Source organism: Apiospora aurea (assembly GCF_038362705.1).
Source record: "Apiospora aurea strain CBS 24483 chromosome Unknown utg000008l_segment0_segment0, whole genome shotgun sequence".
Taxonomy (NCBI): Eukaryota; Fungi; Ascomycota; class Sordariomycetes; order Amphisphaeriales; family Apiosporaceae; genus Apiospora; species Apiospora aurea.
In genome coordinates this window covers 3,921,650-3,946,563 of record NW_027117395.1, presented here as the reverse complement: position 1 = coordinate 3,946,563, position 24,914 = coordinate 3,921,650, and the positions used below count along the sequence as shown (strand labels likewise).

The 24,914-nt window shown below is 48.5% G+C and overlaps 6 protein-coding genes across 6 annotated transcripts; 3 read left to right on the top strand and 3 right to left on the bottom strand.

The window, feature by feature from the left end:
- Positions 1-2,148: 2,148 nt before the first annotated feature.
- PG986_012689 (uncharacterized protein) lies at positions 2,149-3,908 on the bottom strand (the record flags this gene model as incomplete). Its single annotated transcript, XM_066848911.1, has 3 exons — positions 2,149-2,427; positions 3,186-3,489; positions 3,877-3,908. 3 exons carry the CDS (start codon positions 3,906-3,908, stop codon positions 2,149-2,151), a joined length of 615 nt encoding a protein of 204 aa, XP_066695607.1.
- A 1,293-nt stretch (positions 3,909-5,201) lies between these two features.
- PG986_012688 (uncharacterized protein) lies at positions 5,202-6,329 on the top strand (the record flags this gene model as incomplete). Its single annotated transcript, XM_066848910.1, has 1 exon — positions 5,202-6,329. The coding sequence occupies one exon, from the start codon at positions 5,202-5,204 to the stop codon at positions 6,327-6,329; it is 1,128 nt and encodes a 375-aa protein (XP_066695606.1).
- A 710-nt stretch (positions 6,330-7,039) lies between these two features.
- Positions 7,040-9,335, top strand: PG986_012687 (uncharacterized protein; the record flags this gene model as incomplete). Its single annotated transcript, XM_066848909.1, has 2 exons — positions 7,040-7,906; positions 7,980-9,335. The coding sequence occupies 2 exons, from the start codon at positions 7,040-7,042 to the stop codon at positions 9,333-9,335; spliced, it is 2,223 nt and encodes a 740-aa protein (XP_066695605.1).
- A 434-nt stretch (positions 9,336-9,769) lies between these two features.
- Positions 9,770-12,312, top strand: PG986_012686 (uncharacterized protein; the record flags this gene model as incomplete). The annotated part of the gene is made up of 4 exons (XM_066848908.1): positions 9,770-10,176; positions 10,282-10,309; positions 10,391-10,825; positions 10,936-12,312. The coding sequence occupies 4 exons, from the start codon at positions 9,770-9,772 to the stop codon at positions 12,310-12,312; spliced, it is 2,247 nt and encodes a 748-aa protein (XP_066695604.1).
- A 7,202-nt stretch (positions 12,313-19,514) lies between these two features.
- Positions 19,515-21,198, bottom strand: PG986_012685 (uncharacterized protein; the record flags this gene model as incomplete). The annotated part of the gene is made up of 4 exons (XM_066848907.1): positions 19,515-19,994; positions 20,166-20,622; positions 20,722-21,049; positions 21,117-21,198. 4 exons carry the CDS (start codon positions 21,196-21,198, stop codon positions 19,515-19,517), a joined length of 1,347 nt encoding a protein of 448 aa, XP_066695603.1.
- A 713-nt stretch (positions 21,199-21,911) lies between these two features.
- PG986_012684 (oxidoreductase) lies at positions 21,912-23,064 on the bottom strand (the record flags this gene model as incomplete). Its single annotated transcript, XM_066848906.1, has 4 exons — positions 21,912-22,270; positions 22,325-22,601; positions 22,704-22,951; positions 23,013-23,064. The coding sequence occupies 4 exons, from the start codon at positions 23,062-23,064 to the stop codon at positions 21,912-21,914; spliced, it is 936 nt and encodes a 311-aa protein (XP_066695602.1).
- Positions 23,065-24,914: the final 1,850 nt, after the last annotated feature.

Below are 24,914 nucleotides of genomic sequence, written 5' to 3'. Positions count from 1 at the left end.
CACCAATTGCCATTCTGAGAAGCAGATGACTTGGTCGAACTCTCCACCGAATCAACACCTTCGTGACAGCTGGTCATTGCTTGACATTCCCGTCCCCGGAGCGGTATTTTCTAGCGGGCATGAGGGGTCAATTGGACCTTCGACAAGTGGGCTATCAATGGGAGGCACGGTGCGATGCATCGGCAAATTCAGAAGTCACGTATGGCCAGAGGGGTAACACGAGAATCGGAGACAGAATGAGGAAGAAGAAGTGCGCGCACCCGCAAAAGAAAAAAAAGGCATTGTAGGGCTTTCGAGTTTCAGCTTTCAGCTTTCGGTCTTGAGCCAAGCGTTGTCTCGTCCCTACTATCCCAATGGGTTCCCCCGCCTCCAAGAGGGGTGCCGCTTCACCCACACGATCGTTCTCCCCAGATCTGTTTGATGTTTTGGATCCCAAGCATGGCTCACGGCTGGTTAACCCATACTATCTATAACGCCTTCGCTTGGCCCGGTTTTGCTGGTGTTGGCGGATTCTCCGTGCTTGATCGGCGCACGGCATTGCGAATCTGTGGATGTCCCTGCTACGCACCGGCCACCGCTGGGTGACTTGTGGGATATGCCCGTCCCACTCGAGCTTCCGGGAGACAATCTCTACACACCTCTCAATCCAGCTACGTCAGATGATGCAGCTACTTCGGAAGTAAGATCTCTGGAGTTGCTGCCTGACGTGTTCGACCAGCCTGTCCACTGTAGCTTGCGGGCTTGTTCCTTGAAGAATCACCCCAAGTACGAGGCACTGTCATACGTCTGGGGTGATGCCCGAGTGACAAAGCCCGTCTATGTCAATGGCCACCTCATGCAAGTCACCTCGAATCTGGCAACTGCCCTCCGGTATTTGCGCCACCACCAGAGACCGCGCACTCTGTGGGCGGATGCCATCTGCATCAACCAGGCCGACATTCTGGAGAAGGGCCAGCAAGTGCCGTTGATGGGCCTACTCTACTCGCACTGTTCGCAGACTGTCGCCTGGCTGGGCCTGCCAACCCCCGAGATGATGCCCGTTATCTCGCTGATGAGCCCGTGTCTTTCTGTGCGGTACTGGCGTGAGAAGGCGCTCAAGCTGTACCGGGATGTGATGGCCTGCGCTTCCAGTAACAACAGAATGTGAAGAAACATTTACTACCGCAAGCTGGCACTGGCTACCATCCTCGTCTCCAAGTTTTCATACTGGACTCGTATCTGGACGTACCAGGAGTTTTGGTTGCCAAAGAAGACAGTTGTCATGTGCGGAACTCTTGCCTTCGAACTCCTACTCCGTTCGAAACGATGGGATGCGCAAACGATCATACGGAATGTGTATTTCACCCCAAATGCCTCGAAACACGTTGATGCGAGCCTATCGGCAGAATGGAATCAGCTGGAAAGGGTGATGGAAGAACAAATGCTGGCCGGGTTGCAGTATGGGTTTATGCTTGAGCTGTATGGCAACGGAGAGCATCCGAGCCCGGAGAAAGCGTTCACGCTCACATTGTTGCACACCACGGGCCGCCAATGCACCAACGTTCGCGACCGGATCTACGGGCTTTATGCATTCACACCTCGATTGCAGGAAATCTACCCGTCGAATACAACAAGCCGTCCTGCGTCCTGATGTACCAACCCACGGCTGCCAGCATCCAGCTGTCGGGCATGATCCTTTACACGGGCTTCGCACTTCACAACCCAGAGCCCGTAGGTGTGTCGGTCCCATCGTGGGCCCTGGATTTCAACAAACCATTCGACTTTCCCACCAAAGTACCGATGTTGATCGTCCCCGATTCGCCGGAACCAGGTCACTACAGTCCCAAACTCAGGGAACCCACCGTGACCTGAGTAACGCTTACGCTTCCGTCCCATGCTATGGGGACCTGCTCAAGTTCCCTATGGCTGAGCCATGACAGGATTGCGCTGGCAGGAGAGCTCTTGCAACTTCTAGAAAAGAATGATGAGTATTATATGCGCATCCGGTCGGCCTTTGCGTCGTTCATCGATATCGAGCGGATAACTCGAAACGAGGCACTATTGCAAGATATGTTGCAGTACCATTCGCAGCCCCCATCGGAACGTGGGGAGATCGGACATGATTGGAAAATATCACCAGGGTTCTTCGAGAAATCAATCCTGCAGCCCTTAGCCGGCAGGACCGTAGCTCTGTTTGACGCCGTGGCCCTGTCCGATGGGGAGCAAGGGGCCGCATCCATCGCTTGCATCGTGTCGGGACGTGCCGTGGAGGGTGACGTGCTGGTCCTGCCTACATGAGACGGCCCGGTCATTGGGCTGAGACGGGAAGTGCAGGCCTGGGTCGAGGTATCGCCAGGAGAAGATACCTATTTCATTATGGTTGGAGTGGTTTGGGTGGAAGGTATGTCGGGGACGAGGGCGGCGGATATGGACGAGAATGGCAAGCGCCTGGTGGATGCTACTCGTAAGACAGGGTAAGAAGATTTTGTTATTCGCTAGCCAGAGCCTCGTTCAAGTGTCATGTCACCACAAGAAAGGTAGTCCTCCGGGGCGAAGCCATTAATGACAAAAAAAAACGGAGTGTTTCCGCCTATATGTTCAGCCATTCCCTTGCCTTTATCAGTATACCCGTGATTATTAAATAATTGATGTTTGCGAAGACCGTAAACAAGACTTCAAGAATCGTCAGAAGGAGCATTTTCGGCACTCCCCCACCCCCCTATTTTTAAGACCCTGCGGACACTTGCACCCACGAGGGCGTGGTCGGGGACGGGGACGGGGCCAGGGTCGAGGGGGTTCACGGGGGCGAGGGGGACCGCATGGTTGGGGCACAAGGTATGGAATCCATTAACTGTAGTTTCAGCAAGAGTCAGCTGTAATTTATATGCTTCTTGCAAAGCCCGAAACAAAACCTCCGCCATATGCCTATTCAAAGTCCACTACGTACAGCTTCTCCTCTCTGATTTGGTCAACACATTCGCGTCACAGTAACTGCGGCCGACGTTTAGGCCAAAAGAACAGACACCCGCCTTTGCAGTCAAGATAGAGCTGGCCTCCACCACAGTATAGGCAGGTATGTTTTGAGTCACTTGCTTCTGCGGGCCTGCGCTGGTATGAGCCGGAAAGCAAAAGAACTGCTGCCGCTGCCACTGCATCTCCTTCCGGTCACGCGTGGCGATGACGCGGGCCATAAAGTCGGAGCTAACCTTCCCATCCGGCGCATCGCGGGTCATGAAGTCGGCAACGACAAGAGCGCTCGGCTGGTCAATCTTCCGGAAGCTGATGTCGCCACCATTGCCATTAACTCCGGCATAGAGAGGCGCTCCCTTGTGTCGTGCCACAGAAGTGCCGGGCTTCGTACCGCGAGTCTCGCGCTCCTTATTAGGCCGGCTGCCTTCAGCATACGCCTTTCGCTTTGGGCCGTACGGTGCAGTTGGGTTGTCTTGGGTGAAGCGGCCTACCCTTGCAACTGCGGCGGGCTTCGTCGGTGGTTTTGGGTCTTTCCGGCACCTGCGAACTGTCCCAGCAGTCCTGAGAGATATCGCCTAATATCTAAGCGGCGAGCTAATCGGTGACAGCTACGTCCCCGCCGGGCTGCTGTTAAAACTACTCGGCGATTCTCTGTTGAGCCCATGCTTTTTCTTCTTGCCCAATATCTTCGGTTTTGCGTGCCACACGTCGTACTATCTATGGTGGCTTGGGTGTGATTCATGGCTGCGTTGCTTATGCGTGGTGTCCGTGGACCGGGCTGGACTCCTTCCGAGGTTGAAAAGTTGTTAGGTGTCTCTGCAGGTATCGTCTTTTGGAACAAGTTAGAATGACCGTACGTGGAAAGTAGGTTGGCGAAATAATCGGGACATCCTATATACTTGATAACCTGCGATGAAAGACACAGACCTCCGAAAGGTGTACTGCGAAGGAGAAAACATGACGGGCTGTAGAGGTAGGATGCGGGCGTGTTGGATCTTTCACTCAGGTAAATACATAACAATCTTCGCCCAAATTCCATAGATATGTACTAAAGACTCCAGGATCTCCCCAGAGCCGCCAAAACCAAGGCTGGATATCTCGAAGCCTTGCGTAACCGAGACGTAACTATTCCGATGGAAGAGCCCCAGAAAGATCCAATTCGCAAGCAGGGCCAGCCAGTCTTTCTCCACATCCGGCTTGATGAACTAGGTGACATACTCATTCATGAGTATCTGGATTCGAAGCTGCGCTGGGCTTCTTCGAAGTACATCAATTTCCACGATGGAAGAGCTCCCAGTGGTGCCACAAAGGCCCGGGCGATGAGAATGCAGGGTCGTTATCAACTGCGTAGCAGTTTGTCCTTCAACATGGCCTTGTTGGTCTATTGATTCCGCCAGAGATTGTGGCGGACGAGGTAAAGAAGCCCAATACCAAATAAGCGTAACTCGACTGATATATGTTTTTGTACAGCCATCGCGACGAAATAACTCCGGCCGTTGGTGTCCCCCAGTACACCGGAGGTGATTGCTTGGAAACTCGTCTGATTCGCCAGATGCTTGGGTCATATGTTCATGACCTGACGCAGTCGCAACAGGCGTTGACACAGGATCCAATCTAGGTCCCCTTCATTACCTTGTAGATGCTCACCTCTCACATGGAGACGACAAAAGCATGGATATGTTGCCGTCAAACCCATTCATTTTGCTTAGCAATTTGTACGTATGGATTGGGGAAGCTACGACCCGTGGCATGGAATTATCGTCGTCTACCACAAGAAGAACTTGCTGCTGATCCCGGCACGGTAGGCTTCCTGCTGCAAATAACGCACAGATGCTGTGGTTAACCGGATCAGCCGCGATATTCCATACAAGGTACAGCAAATGGTAGTGGTCCACAGACGGCCTCTCGTTCGTGAATGGCAAATAGTGCAACAGCAGTGCTACAATCACAAGTGTGGATTTGATCTACACAGAAGATGCACACTGCGAGCTAGCCAATTGCCCGGAGATATCGGCCCTGAGAGGATCAGCGGTCCTCATGCCTGTTTCATCCGATATGCCCCACTGAAACGTGCACTGGAGCCGCTAAGGGAGCCCCCTAAGATTCAATTCGGCCAGAACCCTTTCACCCTCCATGAAATCATGGAATCTCTTCTTGTGCCATACCGCTGTCTGCTACACCATCCCAGCCGAATTTGTTGCGACGGGTCTGTTGCGTCCATTCGTTGAAAAACTAACTCGCCCACATCCTGCATGCCTCGCTGTTCGATCACGCGAGTTCTTGGGTTACTGCCCTTGACCTGGCTCTGTCTCGTCGGCACCTGGCTCTTCCTGCCGTTCCCCGAGGTCCCCTCCATCCACCGCGATGCCTACATCCAGCAGACCCTACGAACGGGCGGCGCCCTGACGACGCTGCACCCGTACAGCGACTTCTACAAGGGCACGATTGACCGCGTGCGCGGGTCCGCCTGCGAGGACTGCGGCGCCCTGATCCTCGACTGGCATCTCATCGCCGACACCAAGTCCGACGCCCTCCTCCTCCGCCTGGGCGACGCCCGCCTCAACCTCACCGACGCCGCCCTCCAGAGCTCCGTTGCCAACCCCGATAAGCAGCAGCCCCCCGAGTTCTACCTGAGCGACCGCATCACGGCCCACGTGCGCCACGGCACGACCGACGACTTCATCAACATGCCCTGGTTCCGGTGGACGGACAAGGTCCTCGTGGGCGACGTCCTGCACGGGTCCGGCGACAAGGAGGTCGACCTCCGCGTCTACAGCCACGCCGGCAGCGGCACGGTCGAGATCTGGAAGGAGCTGAGCCTCTGGGGCGGGTTTCCGGGCCCCAGCGCGATCCGCGAGACCGACCGCATGATCGGGCTACTGGCCGCGTTCGACCACGTCACGCTCGAGCGGATCGACGGCGCCGCCAACCGGGCCAAGACGGTCGACGTCGAGGTCAGCGGGATCAAGGGCGAGTTCCCCTCGACCACGTGGCCGGTCCGGCACACCATCTGCGGCCCGCTGTTCGTGCCGACGTTCTACCTGCCCTTGCCGTTCTTCTACCTCGTCAGGGAGCCGATGGCCCTGCTCATCCTCTGCGTCGTCGGTACTCTCGCTATTTTGGGTCTGTGGGTGCGCGCCGGCACACCCGACATGGGGCTCTGGTTCGCGGGCCTGCCCGTCATCCGCTTGTGCTGCCGCGGCAGGGCGAGGCGCGCGCGCCGCCGTGGGGTCTGGGGGCCCAGCGGTCCTGTACACGAAGACGAGGAGGAGGAGGCGGGCTTGTTGGGAGGGTCGAAGGAGGGGGCATTGATGTTCAAGGCCATGCCTTCCGTGTCGAAGCCTTCCAAGTCGAGGGCGCGCGTTCTGGAAAAGTACTGAGCTGGGCATTTACACATTAGGCTATCACTGGCAGACTGGAAGGTGGAAGGGTATTTCTATATCGTGGCTCATACAAGTCAACTATGTGGGCATTCTATGTATCTAAAAAACACGGCGTGATGTGGGAGTTGCTGCATCTATGTATGAGGATTGGTTCTCGGGGGATTTTTTTCTCCCTTTTTCTGGGCACGTGCATCCGAGCTTGATCAACATTTATCTGGACATTCACTTTAGTCATTGCTTGGGTGTGGAATATAACGTAGATATACGGGTGGTCTATAGATGTGTACAATATATTAGATAACATGTATTCAGCGAGGAGCAGAGAGCCCCAAAAGTCAATTGAACTGGTCGGACATTGCCCCCTGTAGCAAGATGCTGCATGCCCTGGCTGAACGCTAGAAGGATCCAATGCCCTGCTGTTTTGGCGGCTTGCTAGGCGGACTACCAGAAAACACCGAGCTAAAGAGCTGAACGGCTGGAAATAAGAAATTTGACGGCAAGAACGTCGCAAACCCACACTGTGCTTTCCTACTTATGCAGCTCCCAATGCCCTACAGCAAGCAGGGCTGTGCAGTAGGAAGGGACGCATTAGCTTTAGCCGCTCCTTCGTCTCTGTTCAATGACCTCAGTTCGCATGCACCGAGATTTCTGCGTCACCGCCTGGCACATCCAAACAACAAAGTATACCTGAATGGATTCCTACAGTGATGGAGCCCTCCCTGCCTCCCGGCGGCGCTCGAAAACGGGGAACGTTTGTGGATGAATGCGCATCTCCTGCCCGAAAACGAAAGCTGTTAGATGCTTCCGCCAGCAGTGACCTTGCCTTGTGCGATCGTTGCCGCCAAATCCAATGGGAGGATCTGGCTGCGATTCCACCAGCCAGCAGGATTGGCAGGAAAGCAGCAGACCTGCTCTCGGTCGACCGCGACGCTCTCAGCGAGTCACAATGTCCCGTCTGTCGTTTACTCGCCGCAATCACGCCGCCAAGCCTGGACGGCCAGCATTGCCGGCTCGTCGCACTGTCGTCGTCGCTGGCGATCCTGGGCCGCCAGGTTCGCGCCCCCGAGCGCGTGGACTACTCGGACTGCACCGTCCTATACCCCGTGCTGGAGGCTAAGTTCGCCGACAAGACGGCCGGGCAGCGCATAAGCCGGGATTGGTACGAGGGTGGCTGCTTGGCGCTTGTGGCCTCCGCTGGCAACGAAAACCAGATTCCGGTGACAGGACCTAGGAGAATATCGTCGAAAGTGGACTTTGGGCTCGTCAAGCGCTGGTGGGCGGACTGCAAGACACATCACCCCGCCGCTACTTGCGAGCCTGGCGTCGGTGGTAGTAGTGATGTGGAAGGGCTGCGTGTCATTGATTGCTACTCCGAGGTTTTTAAGACCGTGGAGGCGCCTTCGACGTGTCAGTATGTGGCACTGTCATACGTTTGGGGGAAGCCTTCACCCCCTACACCTCAAGGAGAGAGTGGCAATTTCAAACAAGCTGTCGAAGTTATACCCCGCGTAATCATCGACGCCATTACTCTGACTAAATCCCTCGGTGAGCAGTATCTATGGGTTGACAAGTTGGTAAGTAGCAACAAGCACCTTTCAATCCTCAATTGACAAATTAAGACACCTTCTCACCACAGGGAGCGAATAGTGCATCGACCAGATCGACGGGCCCATGAGGGCGAGCCAGATTGCTCAGATGGATAAGATATACGCCCACGCATATCTGACCATTGTGGCGGCAGCTGGCCATGACGCCTCGTACGGACTGCCCGGGGTTGGTGACAAGCAGCGCCACCCCCAAGGTCATATTCCCGTTACTGAGAACGTCGACCTAATCCAAATCTTCCCGCATACCTCAGCCGAGCTCGACAGCGCGACCTGGGCCCGGCGTGGGTGGACCTACCAGGAAGGCTACCTGTCTCCGCGGCGACTGGTCTTTACCGACCAACAGGTCTCCTTCCTCTGTAACGTGGCGCACCATGCCGAGTCAATACAGAAGCCGAAGAGACTCTCTCGTATCGAGCTGAAAGCAAGCAAGTCAAACTTCCTGGACATGATCCCTAGCGCGGCGCTCAGTTCTACTGGCCGCGGTCGTGGCGACTCGAAAGTCGGAAGGCAATGGGAAGACCTGAAGCAAGAACAGCTGGTCAACTACACGAGGCGTCAGCTTACCAACGAGAGCGACTCGCTTAACGCGATCCTCGGGCTCTTTCGCGCGCTGCAGCCGAGCGGGATTCGGCACCTCCACGGTGTACCCGTCCGCAAGGTTCGAAAAGGGGAATGCTCTTGGCTCGAATTTCCTCTTGCCTGGCACCACGAAGCGGAAGTATCGAGGCGGCGACCTGGATTTCCAAGCTGGAGCTGGAGTGGTTGGGAAGGCGGTATCCGCATGAGCGAGTTCGATATCTGCGTTCCGGGTGACTGCGATCTCGGGCTGGTGAGAAGAGATAGCGATACCGTCTTTCCATTGCGTGACTGGCTCAATCACGATTTACGAGACCCAGACCTATCGAGCGTGAATGCTTCCTCCCTGCTGTCTGTCACTGCTCTGGCAGTCCAGGTCCAATGCGTGAGGAAAAGCTGGACAGAGCTCAATAAAACCCTAAGCAACCAAAGCCGTCTTGCGGGGATGAGCTTCCGTGACGGAGTGCACGCGGTGCTGCCAATCGGCGAGGGAGTCACGCAAATGGCCTACGCGTACATGGATGAGGATATTCCGCTTGTCGATAGGGTACTGGGGCTCGTCCTTCGCCCGCCATGGTCAAGCCGAAAAAACGCCATCCTCCTTTTGAAACAAGCCGCACAGCAAGAACAACACTACCGGCGCATCGGCCTCGTACGGGTCTCAGGGTTCACGAAGACACGCCCGGCGGCCGTTGGTGACTCGGATCCGCAGACCGTTTATGTGGATAGCGATGGTTCGCCCCTCGAAGAGGTTGACCAGGTCGAAGAGCTTCCGCTCTGGCTAGAGGAGGCCGTGGAGAGGACCATCACGATTTCGTAGCCCGCCATTTACCCACCAATTGGCCTTGACGAAGAAGAGGGAAACCGAAAACCTTCCAGTTTCCAGCTCCATCCATCTATTTCTACATTATTTGGTTCTCAGACAGTTTTCTTTCGTCTGTAAGCTGACTGGCACGCAAGGATGTGGTCACTGTTCGAGATCCCCATCTCCACGCACACTGGCCAACCCCACTTCGACTGGGGTCTTACTCCTCTAGGCAAAGGTCAAGGCAGCCCAGGGGTAGTAAGCTCGGACATTGCCAAAGCCCGAGGTGCGCTGAGAGGCTGACTCAATGAAGGAACTGACCTGACGTCGCGGTTCATGCAGAGATATGTATTTCATTCCAGCCCAAGATTAGTCAAATGGTCTTTCGCTGATCTCAGATCCCGAGTCTTTGGTTCGGTGGCATATCCCGTTGTTCTTTCTTTTTCATCATGTCCTCGTCGCATAGCCCGGAGGACGCAGCACCAGCACCAGCCGCCGTCAAGTCGCAGCGGGTCCTAGCCTGCGTCCTCTGCCAACAGCGCAAGGTGAAATGCGACCGCAAGTTCCCGTGCTCGGGTTGCGCCAAACACAACGTCCAATGTATACCTGCCACCCAGACCCGCAGGCGAAGGCGGCGCTTCCCGGAGCGCGATCTCCTTGCCCGCCTTAGGTATTACGAAGAACTCCTGAGCTCGAATAAGATCAAGTTCGATCCCCTGCACGGGCCGTCGGCGGCGGCTCATGATGACGACGATAAAGACTCGCCGCAGGGCAGCTATGAGTCGGGCGACGAACAGACCGAGCCTGTCGCTACTGTAGGCTCGTCGCCGCCTCCCGCGGCTTCATACCAAGCCAAGTATGTCTGTCTTCTGTCTTCGTGTCGTTGCGCAACCCAAGTGGCCCCTCACACTCATCTTCTCTGTTCCCTAGGTATCTTACATATGACTAACATATCATGCAGGGACTTTTGGCAAGCCATGGGCTCAGCGGTACGCTTTTGCTCTCCGATGACGCAGGGACTCTGAATTCCGTGGAGGTCTTACTAACTCTCCCGTTTTACCGCATGATAGTTCAGAGATACCGATGTCACCAACGACATTGAAACATTAACTCTAGGAATCAGTAGGCTCATGGTACATTCGGCCATGAACCAAATGTACGAAAACGACGACCACCTACTGTTCGGGTCGCGGAACAGCCACAACGCCGTCGATCTCTCGACGCTGCACCCGGAGCCCATCCAGATCTTCCGGCTCTGGCAGGTCTATCTCGACAATGTGAACCCTCTCCTCAAGGTCACACACACCCCGACCCTGCAGGGGCGTATTGTCGAAGCGGCGAGCAAGTTAGGGGGCATCGATCCGAACCTGGAGGCCCTAATGTTTAGCATCTACTCAATGGCCATTCTCAGCCTTGACAACGACGAATGCGAAAGCATGTTCGGTTTACCGAAGAAGGACCTGTCTACCAAATATCAATTCGCCTGTCACCAAGCTTTATCGAATGCGAGTTTTCTACGGTGTAGTGACCGAGATTGCTTGACTGCGTTGTTCCTTTACCTGGCAAGTGGCGACCGTCACCTACATCAGACACGAACTGAACTAACCCATCACAGCTGTCGGTGAGAACCCTTACCATGCCCTCGTCGCTCTCGTCGCTGCTCAGTATAGCCATCCGCATCGCTGAGCGCATGGGCCTCGACAGTGAGGCCGAACTCGCCAAGCACAGCGTCCTCGAGGCCGAGATGCGCCGGCGGCTGTGGTGGTCCCTCGTCATCTTCGACCACCGCACGCGCGAGAAGTCGCACATGCACGCGACATCCCTTGTGCCGACGTGGGACTGCAAGGTGCCCCTCAACGTCAACGACAGCGACCTGCGCCCCGAGATGAAGGAGCCGCCCACCGAGGAGGCCCACGGCAAGCCGACTGAGGCCCTCTTCGCTGTCGTCCGCGCCGAGATGGCCGACTTTGTGCGCAACACGCCATCGCACCTCGAGTTTACCATGCCCATCCTCAAGCCCATTGCGCAACCGCTGCCCGAGGGTGGTGACGTCGCTGCCCTGCACCGCCTCATCGAGGAAAAGCACCTCAAGAATTGCGATGACGACAACCCGCTGCAGTTCATGGCCAAGTGGACGGTTCGGTCCTACATTGCCAAGAACCGGCTGCTGGCCTACTATGCTCAGTTCTCGAACCCGCCTGGCGCCTCGCAGCCGCTGCCGCCGACCGAGGCGCAGCGAGCCGCCGCGCTCTCGTACGCGCTCGCCATGCTGCAGTGCGACGAGAAGATGATGGGGTCGCCCCTGACGAAAGGATTCGGATGGTTCAACAGTGACGTTTTCCCTTTTCCTGCGTACGTGTTTGTTGTGCAGGAGATCAAGCGCCGGCCCCTAGCCCGCCACGCGCAACAGGCCTGGCGCGTCATGAGCGACAGCTATTTAGCGCGGTTCCAACCTGTTGACCCGCAGTTCGTGCCCATGTTCAAGATCTTTGGCAACTTCATCTTGCGGGCGTGGGACGCGTTCGAGGCGGCGCGAAGGCGTGCCATAACGACGACGAAGGGCGAGGGCGGCAGTAGCGAAGATGCCCCGCCCGACATGACGCCGCCGCCTTTGGTGCCTATGATCCGGGAGATGCTGGCCGAGATGGCTCAGCAAGAGGCTCAGAAGACGCGCGCTGCTGCCAACAGAACCGTGACCTCGATCAGCACGCCGGATCTGACGAGGTCGGGGGGCAGTAGTGTCGGCAGCAGCGCGCTGATGGACACCGACCTGGACTTTAGCAACTTCATCATGGCGATGCCCATGAGCGGCTTCGGCGCCAACCCGAACCTGACGTACACTTTCGATCGGGTGATGCAGGACAGCGCCACTACCTACGAGGAGACGAGTCCCGACCCCTTGCTGTTCAGTAACAGCGTTCCTCTGGACTTGGATTTCAACAATCAGGTCTATTGGAATACCTTCGAGTGGGGCACGGAACGGGGATGGTGAAAACGCAGAAAAGTGTGTCCAGAGTCGTTCCTAGGGGGGCGTTCCTAGTGGTGTATATTACAGAGCTGGTTGATGTATGTTTGGAAACTGCGAATGGAGCTTTACTAGTCTAAAATGACTGGCATCTATTTGTGTTCAGCACTTAAGGGGATAGGTAAGCAGCATAACAGGCAAGGGACGTGTCATAGAACCCTTTCTACTCTGTATGCAAATAAATGTGTAAGATGATGAGCAATGGGGAATGGACAATGGCTTAGCTAATAGAACTGTTAGATATCACGTGTATCAAATAGAAGTAAATATTGTGTAGTTTAGAGTGATCTCTTTTCTTCTGTCTGTCCTTGTAGAAGAGATTTTCTTTTCTCCTTTTATCCCTCTCTAATTAAAGTTCTAAGGCATTAACCTGAACTCCGTGTACTGGAGTTACTATAATAAATAACTTGTTAAGGTTTTCCATATTTTCTTAAAACTAGCCTTTCGGAAAACCTTTTTATTTAACACACCCCCTTAGTTATTAACCTTTTAAAATAGACGAGTTAATAATTAATAACATTTATTTTTCCTTTAATAATTAGCTCTTCGGCTGCTTCGAAGTTTTTTAAAGTTAAATTCCTTTCTTATTTAGCCTTAAGCCTTTCCTTTATATTTACTAGTTTAATCTATTCGATAAATCGTTAATGCTTTTAATAAAGAAATGTTTTCGTAAAATTATCGGTAATCATATATTTTAACGGGGTATATATAACCGTAAAAGTCCCAGCACGAACCTCTTACCTTAGCTAGTAATTATAGATATCCACATGCTTTAAGCGAGTATTTAAAACCGTAACTTCATTTTAAATTAGCCGTATTATTTATGAATTATCGCATTCCAGGCGAATTTTTTAAGTATTTAGCCTTACTCCTAATTTTTTTAATAGTTTAGAAATAAAATACCCTTTTTTAATAGTTTAAACAAGGAAAAGTAACTTCGTTTCCGTTATAGAAATAGTTACGGTCTTTTATTTATTTATTCGTTAATTAATAGTGCCGTTAAACAGTTTCATGGTATACGTTTATAAGCTTTTTCGGTTTAGTGAATTATCGGCGAAAGAAACGTCGCTTACCACGATAAAGTTATCGGATCCTTTTAGTTATAATACGAGATGCTTTATAGAGTAAAAGTATTAAAAGACTCGGTTTATTATAATATAATATAACGGTTTAGGATTTATACTAAATCTAGATAAGCGAGAGGCGGTAAATGCGATATCTAGTCGAGTAATAATTGCCGCATATAAAATTAAACCGATTTTTTTTAGTATAGGTTAACCTCGCTTAGCCGTATAAGTTCGTTAAAAGGTAAAAGCTCGTTTTAAGCTATAAGAGTTCGAAATAACCGCTCCGGTAATTAATTTAATAATTACGTAATCTTATTAATATAGTCGGCTTGTGATAGCTAGATATATCCTTTAGCGCGATATATTTTTACCGCACAGCACGAGGAAAGGGAAAAGATCGATAACTCGGTCGAACCATCGAATAATCGAAAATAAACTTTATTATTTAAATCTACGAGGTCGAATTGACCTAGCCGAACCTTTATCGAGGGGACGCAGCCAAGGCGCTACGGTATGGATGATCCGATAGATAATTCGATGGTTATTGATACTGATCGCGCCGGATTCGCGTAGAGCTAGCACTACCCGCGAAGCAACGTCACGGCGTATAACCAAGGACCTTAAACGCTTTAAACGCGTCCTAGTAACGAAAATGGCTCGAAAAGAGGTATCAAAAAAAGATTAAAGTATTTAGAGAAATTAATCGCTAATTTAATAGCCCTTAATAGTAAGCGTAAAAAGATTTTTTAAATAATTAGGGAATTTTGTACCGAAGCGACCGAATTACGACCGTACCTCGATAACGATAATAACGCGCTAATAACCCGCGGGGAATTGCGAAAAATAATCGAAGAAGCTATCGTTTAAACTACGCAGAATTTTAAAGCTATATAAACTAAATTTTAGGCTTAAATTATATTTACGCTGCGTAGTAATGATCTTATTGCTTAACAACCAAAAATTATCGTTCTAGCCCGCCGAAACCGCGAAGTAGTAATTAAAAACGTAAATTAATTTAACGATATTTAAAAAAAAGGCCAGTAAATATTATATAGAACGTTAATACAGTAATCGAGTATAGCGAGGCTATCGTAATAAAAAAATTACTTAGCGGCGATATCGTTTTTACTTTTAAAAACGAAGCGAAAAAATATATAAAAAATAATAGATAGGTTTTAAACGCCTTTAGAATTAACGCGTAGTTTATTTATAAAAAATTCGTAGTTATCGCGAAAAAAGTCCTAGCGAAAAAGCTACGGGATACCCATAACGAAGCCGCGTTACTACGTAGCTTACTCGTAAATAAATATAACCCGAAAAAGATCTCGAAATATAAACGTAGCCTGCTAAAAAATCCCGAAGTACGCTACGTTTCCCTTATCCTGCATACGAGCTCCGTCTAAACTGCGAAAGACTTATACGATAACGGCTTAATATAGGATTCCGAGATCTTTAATTACGAACCGTATAACGCCAGCCTCCGCATCCAATAGTACTACCGCTACTACGGCTACGGCCACGTAGCTAAGTATTATCGAAAGCAGCAGCGATATAACTACTACTCTACAGCAGCACACCCTAAAGGAGACTAAGAGTGCCCCTAGAAAGGACTACGAGGCAGGAAACGTTGTATTAATTACGGCAGGGAACACACGGCGTAAGATCGCGGCTACCCCGTAGCGATCTAATAAAAAAAACGCGTAAAAAAAGCTTATACCTACCGGCTTTGCTAGTTCGAAGTCCGTAATACCGGCGACAGCTCGGTAAGAATAAAGCGTTTATTACTACCGACGACGCTCTTTACTAGCGATAAAAAAAGGTATACAGTAATCTCGCGGAAAAAAAGCCGCCCGCGATTCGATTCGATAACGAGCAGCCAAAGTAAAAAAACACGCTCGCAAAGCCGGCGCGGTATCGTCGCTCCCCTATTAACGTAGAACACTATTATAATCTTATAATTATAAGCTTACGAATAACATACTAAAACGTCGTAGTATTAAAAACAACAACGGTACTTACCTTAACCAACTAAAAAAATACGATATATTAGCACTATAAAAAATATAAACAAACCCTCGCACGCAGACCGCGTACTACTTAAAAATAGTTAAGTATTAAATAATTTACGGCGAAAGCCGAGCGGCTATTTATATATATAAACGCTTCGATATTACTAAACTAAAAACTAAGGTAGGTCCCGATTAGGCTACCGTTACAATACCGAAAGGAAAAAGTGGCCGCTTTACTATATAATTTATATATTCGCTAATTTAAGAAATTTCTCGATAGCGGAGCCTTCTAAACGACTTCGATACGACCTCGTACCCCGGGCGATACTTGCTCGTCGGAAACTTTAATATACACTATCCGCTCTGGAACGTACATAGCAAGAAATCGTACGGAATAAATAACCTTCTTACCTTTACGAACTAATAAAACTTAAAGCTAGCCACGCTATATAAAAAAATCACGAAACAACGCTACAGATAAAAAGATTCTACGCTAGACCTAGCCTGGGTAACACGAGGAACGATAATTTTATATAAAAAAAACCCTGGTTTAAAAGGTTTTAACTACAGGGTATAAATTATCCGCGTTGAACTAAAAAGCTAACTCGTTACGAGATAATAAAACGAAAGTAGAGGGATAAAACTAAACGATATTAAATAAGGGGGCTGGCACGGGCGGAAACCGGAGCACGTTTAACCGATATCGCCGAGCTAATAAACTCGGAAAAGCTAGATTAAACTATTAATAACTTTATAAACGACTTATAAAAAATTGCCGATATAGCAGCTTTAAAAAAGACCCCTTATACTAATAAAAGTACGCCTTAATGGTTACCGGAGGTTTAAAAAGCGTAAACTATAACGAAATAACGATACCGAGCTTATCTCGCAATACCCTTACAATATACTTAAAACCAATACACCGAGTCGAAAACGGACCTGGAGAGAATAGTTTAAATAGCGAAAACAAAAAGTTGGCGCTACGTAATCGCCGCTGCTTTTTACGATTTTAAAACACTTTAATCGCTCGAACGATAAGCCCAACTATAGAGCTGGACGCCACCACAAACAGCGGGAATCCTAAAATTACGACGTAGCGAAAGAGCTGTTAACGAGGCGCGAAGCTACGACGAAAAAGCTACGCTCTTTTCGGAGAGGTTTTTTTTTAACCTAGAAGCCGACCTTACGGATTTAAATACCGTACCGAATTACGCCCTTAGCCTTACCCTTATCGAGGTAGAGGTAACGGTTAAAGAAATAAGAGATATTATTAAGTAAACGGGACCCTAGAAGGCTTTAGGGGAAAACTTTTTACCTCCTAGTTTCCTTAAAGCGTATAGGGAACCCCTTTTTCGGACGTTAGCCGACTTGGCGACAGCGAGCTTCCGGCTTGCCTACTTCCCTAAACGTTTCCGTACGGCAAAGGTTATCGTGATCCCAAAGCCAAATAAAACAGTAACCGAAAAGTAAACACCTGGTGGATAAAAACCTATTTTATTACTTAGTACGGTCGGGAAAATAATAGAGATAGCTATAAACCGGCGAATTACCGAAATAACCGAAAAGTACTCGTTTTTACCTAAAAGCTAGATAAAAAACCGAACGTAGCGGTTTACCGAGTTAATTATTCGATTAATTATTAACGTCGTTCGTATAACGTAGTAATAAAAAAGCGTCGTTTTCCTTTTTTAGCTCGATATTAAAAACGTTTTCGATATAGTTAATTATAAAAAACTAATTATTATACTTTGCGAAAAGGGACTGCCGGATTGGGTTTGCCGATAAGTCGAAAGCTTTATTACGGACAGATCGGTCTACCTTCATTTCGACGGCAAGTCGTTAAAAAGGATCCAGCTTCGCGCTAGTATTCCGTAAAACTCCCCGTTATCACCGATCCTTTTTATTCTCTATATCGCTACATTATACGAAGAGTTAAAAGTATACGAGTAGCTTATTATCGTCGGATTCGCGGATGATACGAATTTTATTACCGTAGGGCTAGATTACGTTACGAATTACCGAAACCTAAAAAAAGCCTGGGAAATTTATAACCGCTGGGCACGTACGAAAGGGATAGAGTTCGAACTTAAAAAAAGCGAGCTTATCTATTTTATTAAAGCGCGAGAAGCTTGTATACTGTAGGTACGCCTTGAAAACGCTGTTATAACGCCGGTAACTTTTACGAAATTCTTCGGCGTTTAGTTTTATCGAAAACTATAATAAAAAGACTATATCTTAAAAATTAAAACGAAAATGGTAACTTAGATATTAGCTTTTACTAGGCTCGCAGCGTTAGTTTAGGGATATTTGGTACGAAAGGCAAAAGAGCTTTATACGAAAGTAATACGTAGCGTACTCGCGTACGGAGCGTCGGTTTGGTATAAAGTGGGCGATATCGAAAAAGGGTTAACCTTTAACTTTATAATAGTTTAAAACTCTTATTTCCGGACCGTAATAGGGGTATATAAGGCGACTTTTTAATGTTATTTAAAAATTAAAACGGTAGTTCCCCCCTTCGACTTTTATTTAAGTGCGAGGGTAATTAATTTCGAGATACGCACGGAGATTACCGGGAAGCTATAATTTTTACGCGGCGCTTATATAAAAGCGGTAGAGATTATTAATAAAAAACGTAACGTAAAAAGAAAAAGATAAAGGAGACCCTAAAAAGCTATTAGCGAAGCCCCCACGATTTTATAGCTAAGCGACGCTTAATTAACGTTAGCTAGATAATAATTAAATAATTAAACGGTCGAATAAGCGCTTAAAAAGAAATGGGAATAAAAATAGTTTTATGCCGTTACTCCGACGCGAGGCCGCCGCGAATTAGTTATAGAGTCGCCGTTAAACTGGGGAGCGTGCCGTCGTTACGACGATATGTTTAAATACGAAGCATCGGTTTTAATACAAGCACGCACTGGAAGAATAAGGCTCAAATCGTTCCTGTTTACCTGTCGGGTTCTAAACGTCCCGACGCCGCTATATAACTGCGGTAAAGGACGGGAAACAGCCGAATACCTGATCTTATACTGCAAAGACTTCGAAGGAAAATAAGAACAGTTAGTAAAACAACTAACACCTAATCCGCTGCGAACTCGTCGCGATTTAGCGGCGCTTATTATAAAAAAAGATACGGCGAAAGTTATCGCAAAATAGCTTTTACGGACCGGTCGACTACCGCTATATAAGTTAATAATAGAGATTAGGGGACCACCCGAACCTAGATAATCTCTTTTCAAGCCCTAAAACAAGGGTCACTAGGCTGATGGGTAAGAACCAGCATAGTAACGTTGAGCACGTAAGGTAAATTTTACGATATTAGCAGCGTGTATTTTTAGTCCAGCTTCGGCACGGTTTATTACACGAGGAACTAAGTAGATGTACCGAAGGCCTTCGGCATACGGCGTACTATTAATAATAATAATAATAATAATAATAATAATAATAATCCTTTAGCGCGGTTTCGAATAATATTAATTCCGAGGAACTATTACAGTTTATTACCGCCCGTAAACTAATAATACTCCTTTAAAAGTATACTCGTTTAATTAACTATATGCCTCTTTTAATCTTTAAATATTATAATGATATCGTCGATATAAAAGAAAATTAATATATTCCTTTTTAAATAATAATAAGGTTTATAGGGGATTTAAACGAAACTAAGCTCGAGGAGCGTTTAAGTAAACTTTTTTTATTATAATAGTAGTGATTCTCGGAGCCCGTATAAGGCTTTATTTAACTTAGTTAATATAACTGTTTTTTTATAGCTAGGAGGTAGTTTTATGTAAACGTCCTTGTTAATTTTAGCGTTAACAAACGCGTTCACGGTATTATACTAGATTAGTTTTAAGTCGAATCTAGCCGCAATAGCTATTAATACTCGAAAAGAACGGCTAGCCAGCGTTAACGTATATATGTTTTCGTATTTAAACACTGTTTACTAGTTACCACGCACGACTAAACGTGCTTTACATTTAATAAACCGGGCACGCCATATAAGAATGATGTCAGTGGCCCTCCAGTGTAATCACTACCTTGATCGTCAGCTCGGTTTCTGCATATACTGTCGCAGTCTTGGGACATGGGAGACTCACGGAATGTTGCTCATGTGAATGACATGATACCGCCTCGGAGGCTGGGCTCCGCCTCCAGGCACGATGTCGCTGCCAGGCTCTGGGTTTTGGAGCAGGTCGCATCTCATACTCTCCAATGCATCAGCCATCTCCTGAATCCGCTCCTCGACCTGGAGCCGTTCGTGCATGCCCCTAAACCTAGACCCCGCCAGCGCGAAGTACCTGACAATGGCTTCGACGACGCTGCCTTTCATCACGTACTTCCTATATTGGGTTTTGGCCATGGCTGAAGACAGCATCTCCGCAGTCATGAGAGGGTTCATACTCATATCCGGTTCGCCAAACCCTCCCCTCTTGTCCTCCCAGTCAATGTCGATCATTGTGATGTTCGTCTTCCACGTATTGTTGATATAAGTGCTGAGCTGAGCCTTGCCTCCCTGTGTCTTGTTCAAATACGCCCTCAGTGGCTCGGCCAGATGTGGCTCGATCCTCTCTGCCTATGAAGGGTGCAATTTGACTGTCCCAAAGTATTTGAAGAACTGATGGTCAAATTTCCAATCGCTTCCCCAAGAATCAATTTCGTTGACAAGCTGGCCACGAGCCACCAAGCCGCGTATGTTCTTGGGCGAATAGGACCCCTTGGGGACTGGCTGCCATTGGCGTAATACGCGGCATAACGGTCTAATGTCCTCTTTCCCAATGTTGGCCCACGCTATTGGTTGATTGCCGCTTTCAAGGTCATCCAAAAGCGTCGTGATTGTCATCTGCAACTTCTCCCAAGCGAATGGTGGGATAATCGACACAGTGAACAGATACGCTAGGATCCGGAATAGCAGACGAGACTTTTCTTCGTCCTTCTCCATGGCGGCCTCGTTAAACAAGTGGAAAAATATGAGATTTCTCGCAATCACGGATGGCTTGTGATCCAGAACCGTGAAATAGAGCCGTCTGGTTTGATCGTCTGGGAGCTCAATGGTCGTCTGAAACATATTGCGGGCGTCTCCTATGCCGCAGAAAAGGATGGATGCAGGCTCGTCCGGCTTCAGATTTCGAATTAATAAGTCTCTCGCAAGCTGTGACTTTGGGATGTCATGCCCAACGCAGAAGTATTCTGCCTCGTCATGCCTGTATAGTTAGTGTATGCGGGACGATGCCGGAATATCATGAACTCACATCTATGGTATATAACTGGGAAGCTTCATAAGGCCCAATCTCAACCCTGACCTGCCGATGTCGTCGACTCCTTGCAAATCATGAATCCTTTCAATTAAACACCGCAGGTTGGCGCGCTCACTTTCCGACTCTATCGTGTCCACAATGAGCTCAATTGTCTCCAAGTCCTGCAAGTAAAGAAAGCTTTTGGCGATCCTGACGAGAAGCTTCTGCTTTGCCGTGTCAGACTCGGGTGTCTCCGCGATCATCTGCAACGCCTTTTTCGCGGAGACGATGGACTCGCGATACTTGCCAACTTCATAATAGGCGGCAGACAGATTGGATACCGGCAAGTAAATCGAATTGTCCAGTTCGCAGGCCTCGGTGTAAGCCTGGATTGCTTTGAGCCAGAGTCGGAGTCAGAGTCGGGTCGACAGTCTTCGGTCAATTGATGCGGGGCGACATACCGTCACTCAACTTGCCCGTTTTGTATAATTTGTTCCCCCGTATGCGGGTTTCTTCCGCCTTTTGAATATCGTCGCCGGTCATGGTCACGATTAACAATCCTATGTTGTTCAGGAAGAGAAGTGGCTTGATCCCCAAACAAGGAGCAAAGTTTGTTCATCAGAGCATGGACCAGTACATGGATATCGTCGAAACACAGCGGAACATCGTTAGTCCCGAACGCTAAATACTGCAAGTTGGGCTGCGCAGCATAGTTTAACTCCCCTTGGCGGCATTGCATGAAATGCCCGAGCAACTTGAGTTTTCGCGCTTTCAAACCAATGCGAGAGTCGAACTTGACCTATCAGAGACGTCATATAAAGGTACTCGTATTAAGCGATTAAGTTGGACTCAACTATACCCTTAATGGCGACAACGCTGTCCTCGGTATAACATAGATAAGTAAGTATCTACTACAAGTAATTAACTGGCCTAATTATATAGTAATCGTATTGTTTAATAAGAATAGGTATCATGCTACTAATTGGATAAACATTATACCACGGCATTGGTTATTCTCTAATCTATACGGGACGACACGATATAGTGGGGCGGCGTTGTCGCCATGAAGGGGATAACTATCCGAAATCATTGGTTGATGAGATAGATATATAGTTCTGCCAAGCCGCAATGCCAGTCGGCGTAACACCGGATCGACGCAATACTTGTCTCAAATATATTACATTTCTATGGATAAGACCGCAGTCTCAGGCCTTGTGTTGTGGAGGGTAATAGATCGGGCATCCATGATAGTCCCCTTAGATCGGTCCGTTGTTGGCATATCCGCCATCGACCGTCATAGAACTGCCGTGGAGGAAGCTGCCCGCATTGCTCGTGAGGAACAGGATGGCGTCCGCCACCTCCTCCACATCCCCCACGCGCTTGAGCGAGGCGCCGTTGGTGAAGGCGGTCCTCGATTCTGGCGCAAGAGCGAGAGCCCGCTCAAGCAAGGGCGTTTCGATGGCCCCCGGACAGACGGCGTTGATGCGGATCTGGGAGCTGCCGTACTCGCCTGCTGGTAGTCCCATAAGGGTCAGTCGACCTGGGTTCTCGTTGGTACGGGGTAAGAGAAACGGCAACATAAACTGATCAATACGACCGCTTGTAGGACCAAACCCTAAACAAAAGAAAGTTGCAACGGTATGTATATAAAGAACCTGCGAGTGCATACCTGCTGTTTTGGTAATGCCAACCGCTGCGAACTTGGACGCCACGTACTCGATGTTGCCGGGTACGGACACGAGCCCAGCGATGGAGCAGATGTTGACAATGGCACCGCGGCCAATGATACGGGCGCGGTCCACATCTTGAATCACCAGCGGTTCCTGCTTCAGCATGACGCGGATGGCGGCCTTGGTGTGGTGCAGAACCCCCTTGGCGTTGGTCTCCTGGACGTCATCGTAAAGGTCGAGAGGGTTGTCGGCGAGAAAACCCTGGCCTACGAAGATCTGTGATTTGCGATAGGAATTAGCCGTATGTCTGATTGATGCCAAGTAAAGCCGTGTACGATGGGGATCACATCGTATGTGTGCTCTCGTGCCTGGACTTACACCAGCCGCGGTCACACTGTAGTCGATCCGCCCAAACTTCTTGATACCCTCCTCGAAGACGTTCTCGACGCTGACGTAGTCCCGCACGTCCACGCGCAGCGTGAGAACAGCAAAGTCCTCGTGGGTTGCCTCCTGCTTGGCCTGCGCCGCAGTCTTTTGGACCCCGGGCTCGTTGAAGTCAGCTAGGATGAGTCCGCGGGCACCGTTGCGCGCGTATGCAAGTGCAGTGGCTTTTCCAATCCCGCTCGCTGAACGGATGCTTAGCATTATGGATCTAAATGCGTTGTTTGGGGGATGGGTAATACTGACCGGATCCGATGAGAACGGCTACTCCTGGGGTTCGAAAGGAATCCGGTGCCATCTTGAAGAAAGAACGAACAATTGATGTAGGATGAGGGCCGATTTGGCTTAAAGTGTGGTTATTGCAATGATGCTTTGAGGTTTGCTTGACAAGTTCCAGCATCTGGGGGCATTTGCCCAATATTTATAAACACTGAACTACGGCCGTAGCCTTGGCAACTGCGTATTACCTACCTACCTGGGAGATACGATGGAAAACACCCTGAAGCTCTTTGAAGTACATGAAGAGTTTTCAAATTCTTTGGCCACACGAGGTTCACGACATCAGGTGTAATACTTGGCATAGCTGGCTGAATGCTGAACTAGGTTAACAAAGGGGGCAATGAGCTCGTCTGCTACACATCTTTGACTATATCAGTAGTATTTTCTTCCCAGATGATCTGCTTGGCATCATATGAGAGTAACAAGGGTAAAATTTATTCCTGTGAGCACCAGCCAGGAAAGGAGGTAAGATGCAACCCCTATCGGCTGCCCCCCCTCAAATGACATACCTAAAATAGATGTAAAAATCAACAACATCAGCAATAGATAGGTCAATTGAACAACGCACACTGCATTTTAAGGCCTGTTTCGGCTGGTGCGTACTACAATAGAATCACCCTTACCACTAGCTCGATTTATATTACTTTCCACCACTTTATCGGCGCGCCTTTTCGGCCTTTTCGGCCTCTTCCTTAGCCTTCCTTTTTTAACGTCCTCTTAAACCTCTTTAATGTTTAGTATATATATAAAGCCCTTATTAGGGTCCTTATCGATCTTCCTCCTCTTCTAAGCCTTTGTTTTCTTTAAATCTACCTCTAGACCGGCTTTCTCCTGCTCCAACCGGCCGACCCGAGCCGTTAAATTATTAACACTCTTGCCGAGCTTTTTCCACAGCAACCTTTTAATTAAATCACCGGTGGTAACCTTTACACCAAGCATCGCAGCCCCTAAATTTTTAACCTGCCGGCTATTTTTAGGCGTCTCGATCCTTTCAGCCTTCGGTTCGGCCGGCTGGCGTGCATCCTCGGCGGCGATGGCCTTATCGATAGCTCGCACTATATTAGTGCGATAGAGCTTATTATTTATCGACTTATCGATATTAAAGGGGTAGATACCAATTACTACTTATTTATCAGCGATAATTTTAAAGGTAAAGGCTATTTTATATATTTTAACCCAGGCTCGAAGGAAGTCCCCTTTTTTAACGTAACTATTATTAATAACGGCGTATACTAGGTCGAGCTCCTTTCGGAACCTTTTTTTTTAAAACCTTAAAATAATTAATATCTAGAGGCTAAAGTATATAAGAATTATATAATAATAAATAAAAGAGCTATACTTTAGCTTTTAACGCTGTTAATATAAAATTATTATCGATATAACTTCTATATTTATCCAGAATTAAAAGCCTTTATTAATTAAAGTTATTAGGCTTAATTAAGGGAATAAAGATTTTTTTAGCTATTTTAAGGCTATAGAATTAAAAGTCTATCTTTTTAGTAACGCTTTAAAGGCTTAGTTTTTATACTCGTAATTAACTTTATCCTCCTTTTAAGGGAACTATTATTATTAGACCGATTAGCTTTTAAATATAATTAAAAGCGGCAAGATATTATTAACAGTATTAATATACTTTAAAATAATTACCTATTCGCGATTAGCCGAGTCGTTCCGTATTAGACTTTAATAAGCGGCAGGGCCGATTATTATAATATTTTTCCTTATTATTATCGCAATTTTTATTTTATCGGCGTTAAATTTAAATCGAGGGGGTATACTATTAATAATAGTAGTATTAAACCGATTAAAAAACTCTCGCATAGCCCCGTTTAATATATATACGAAACGCCGAAAATCTATCGCTTTGGC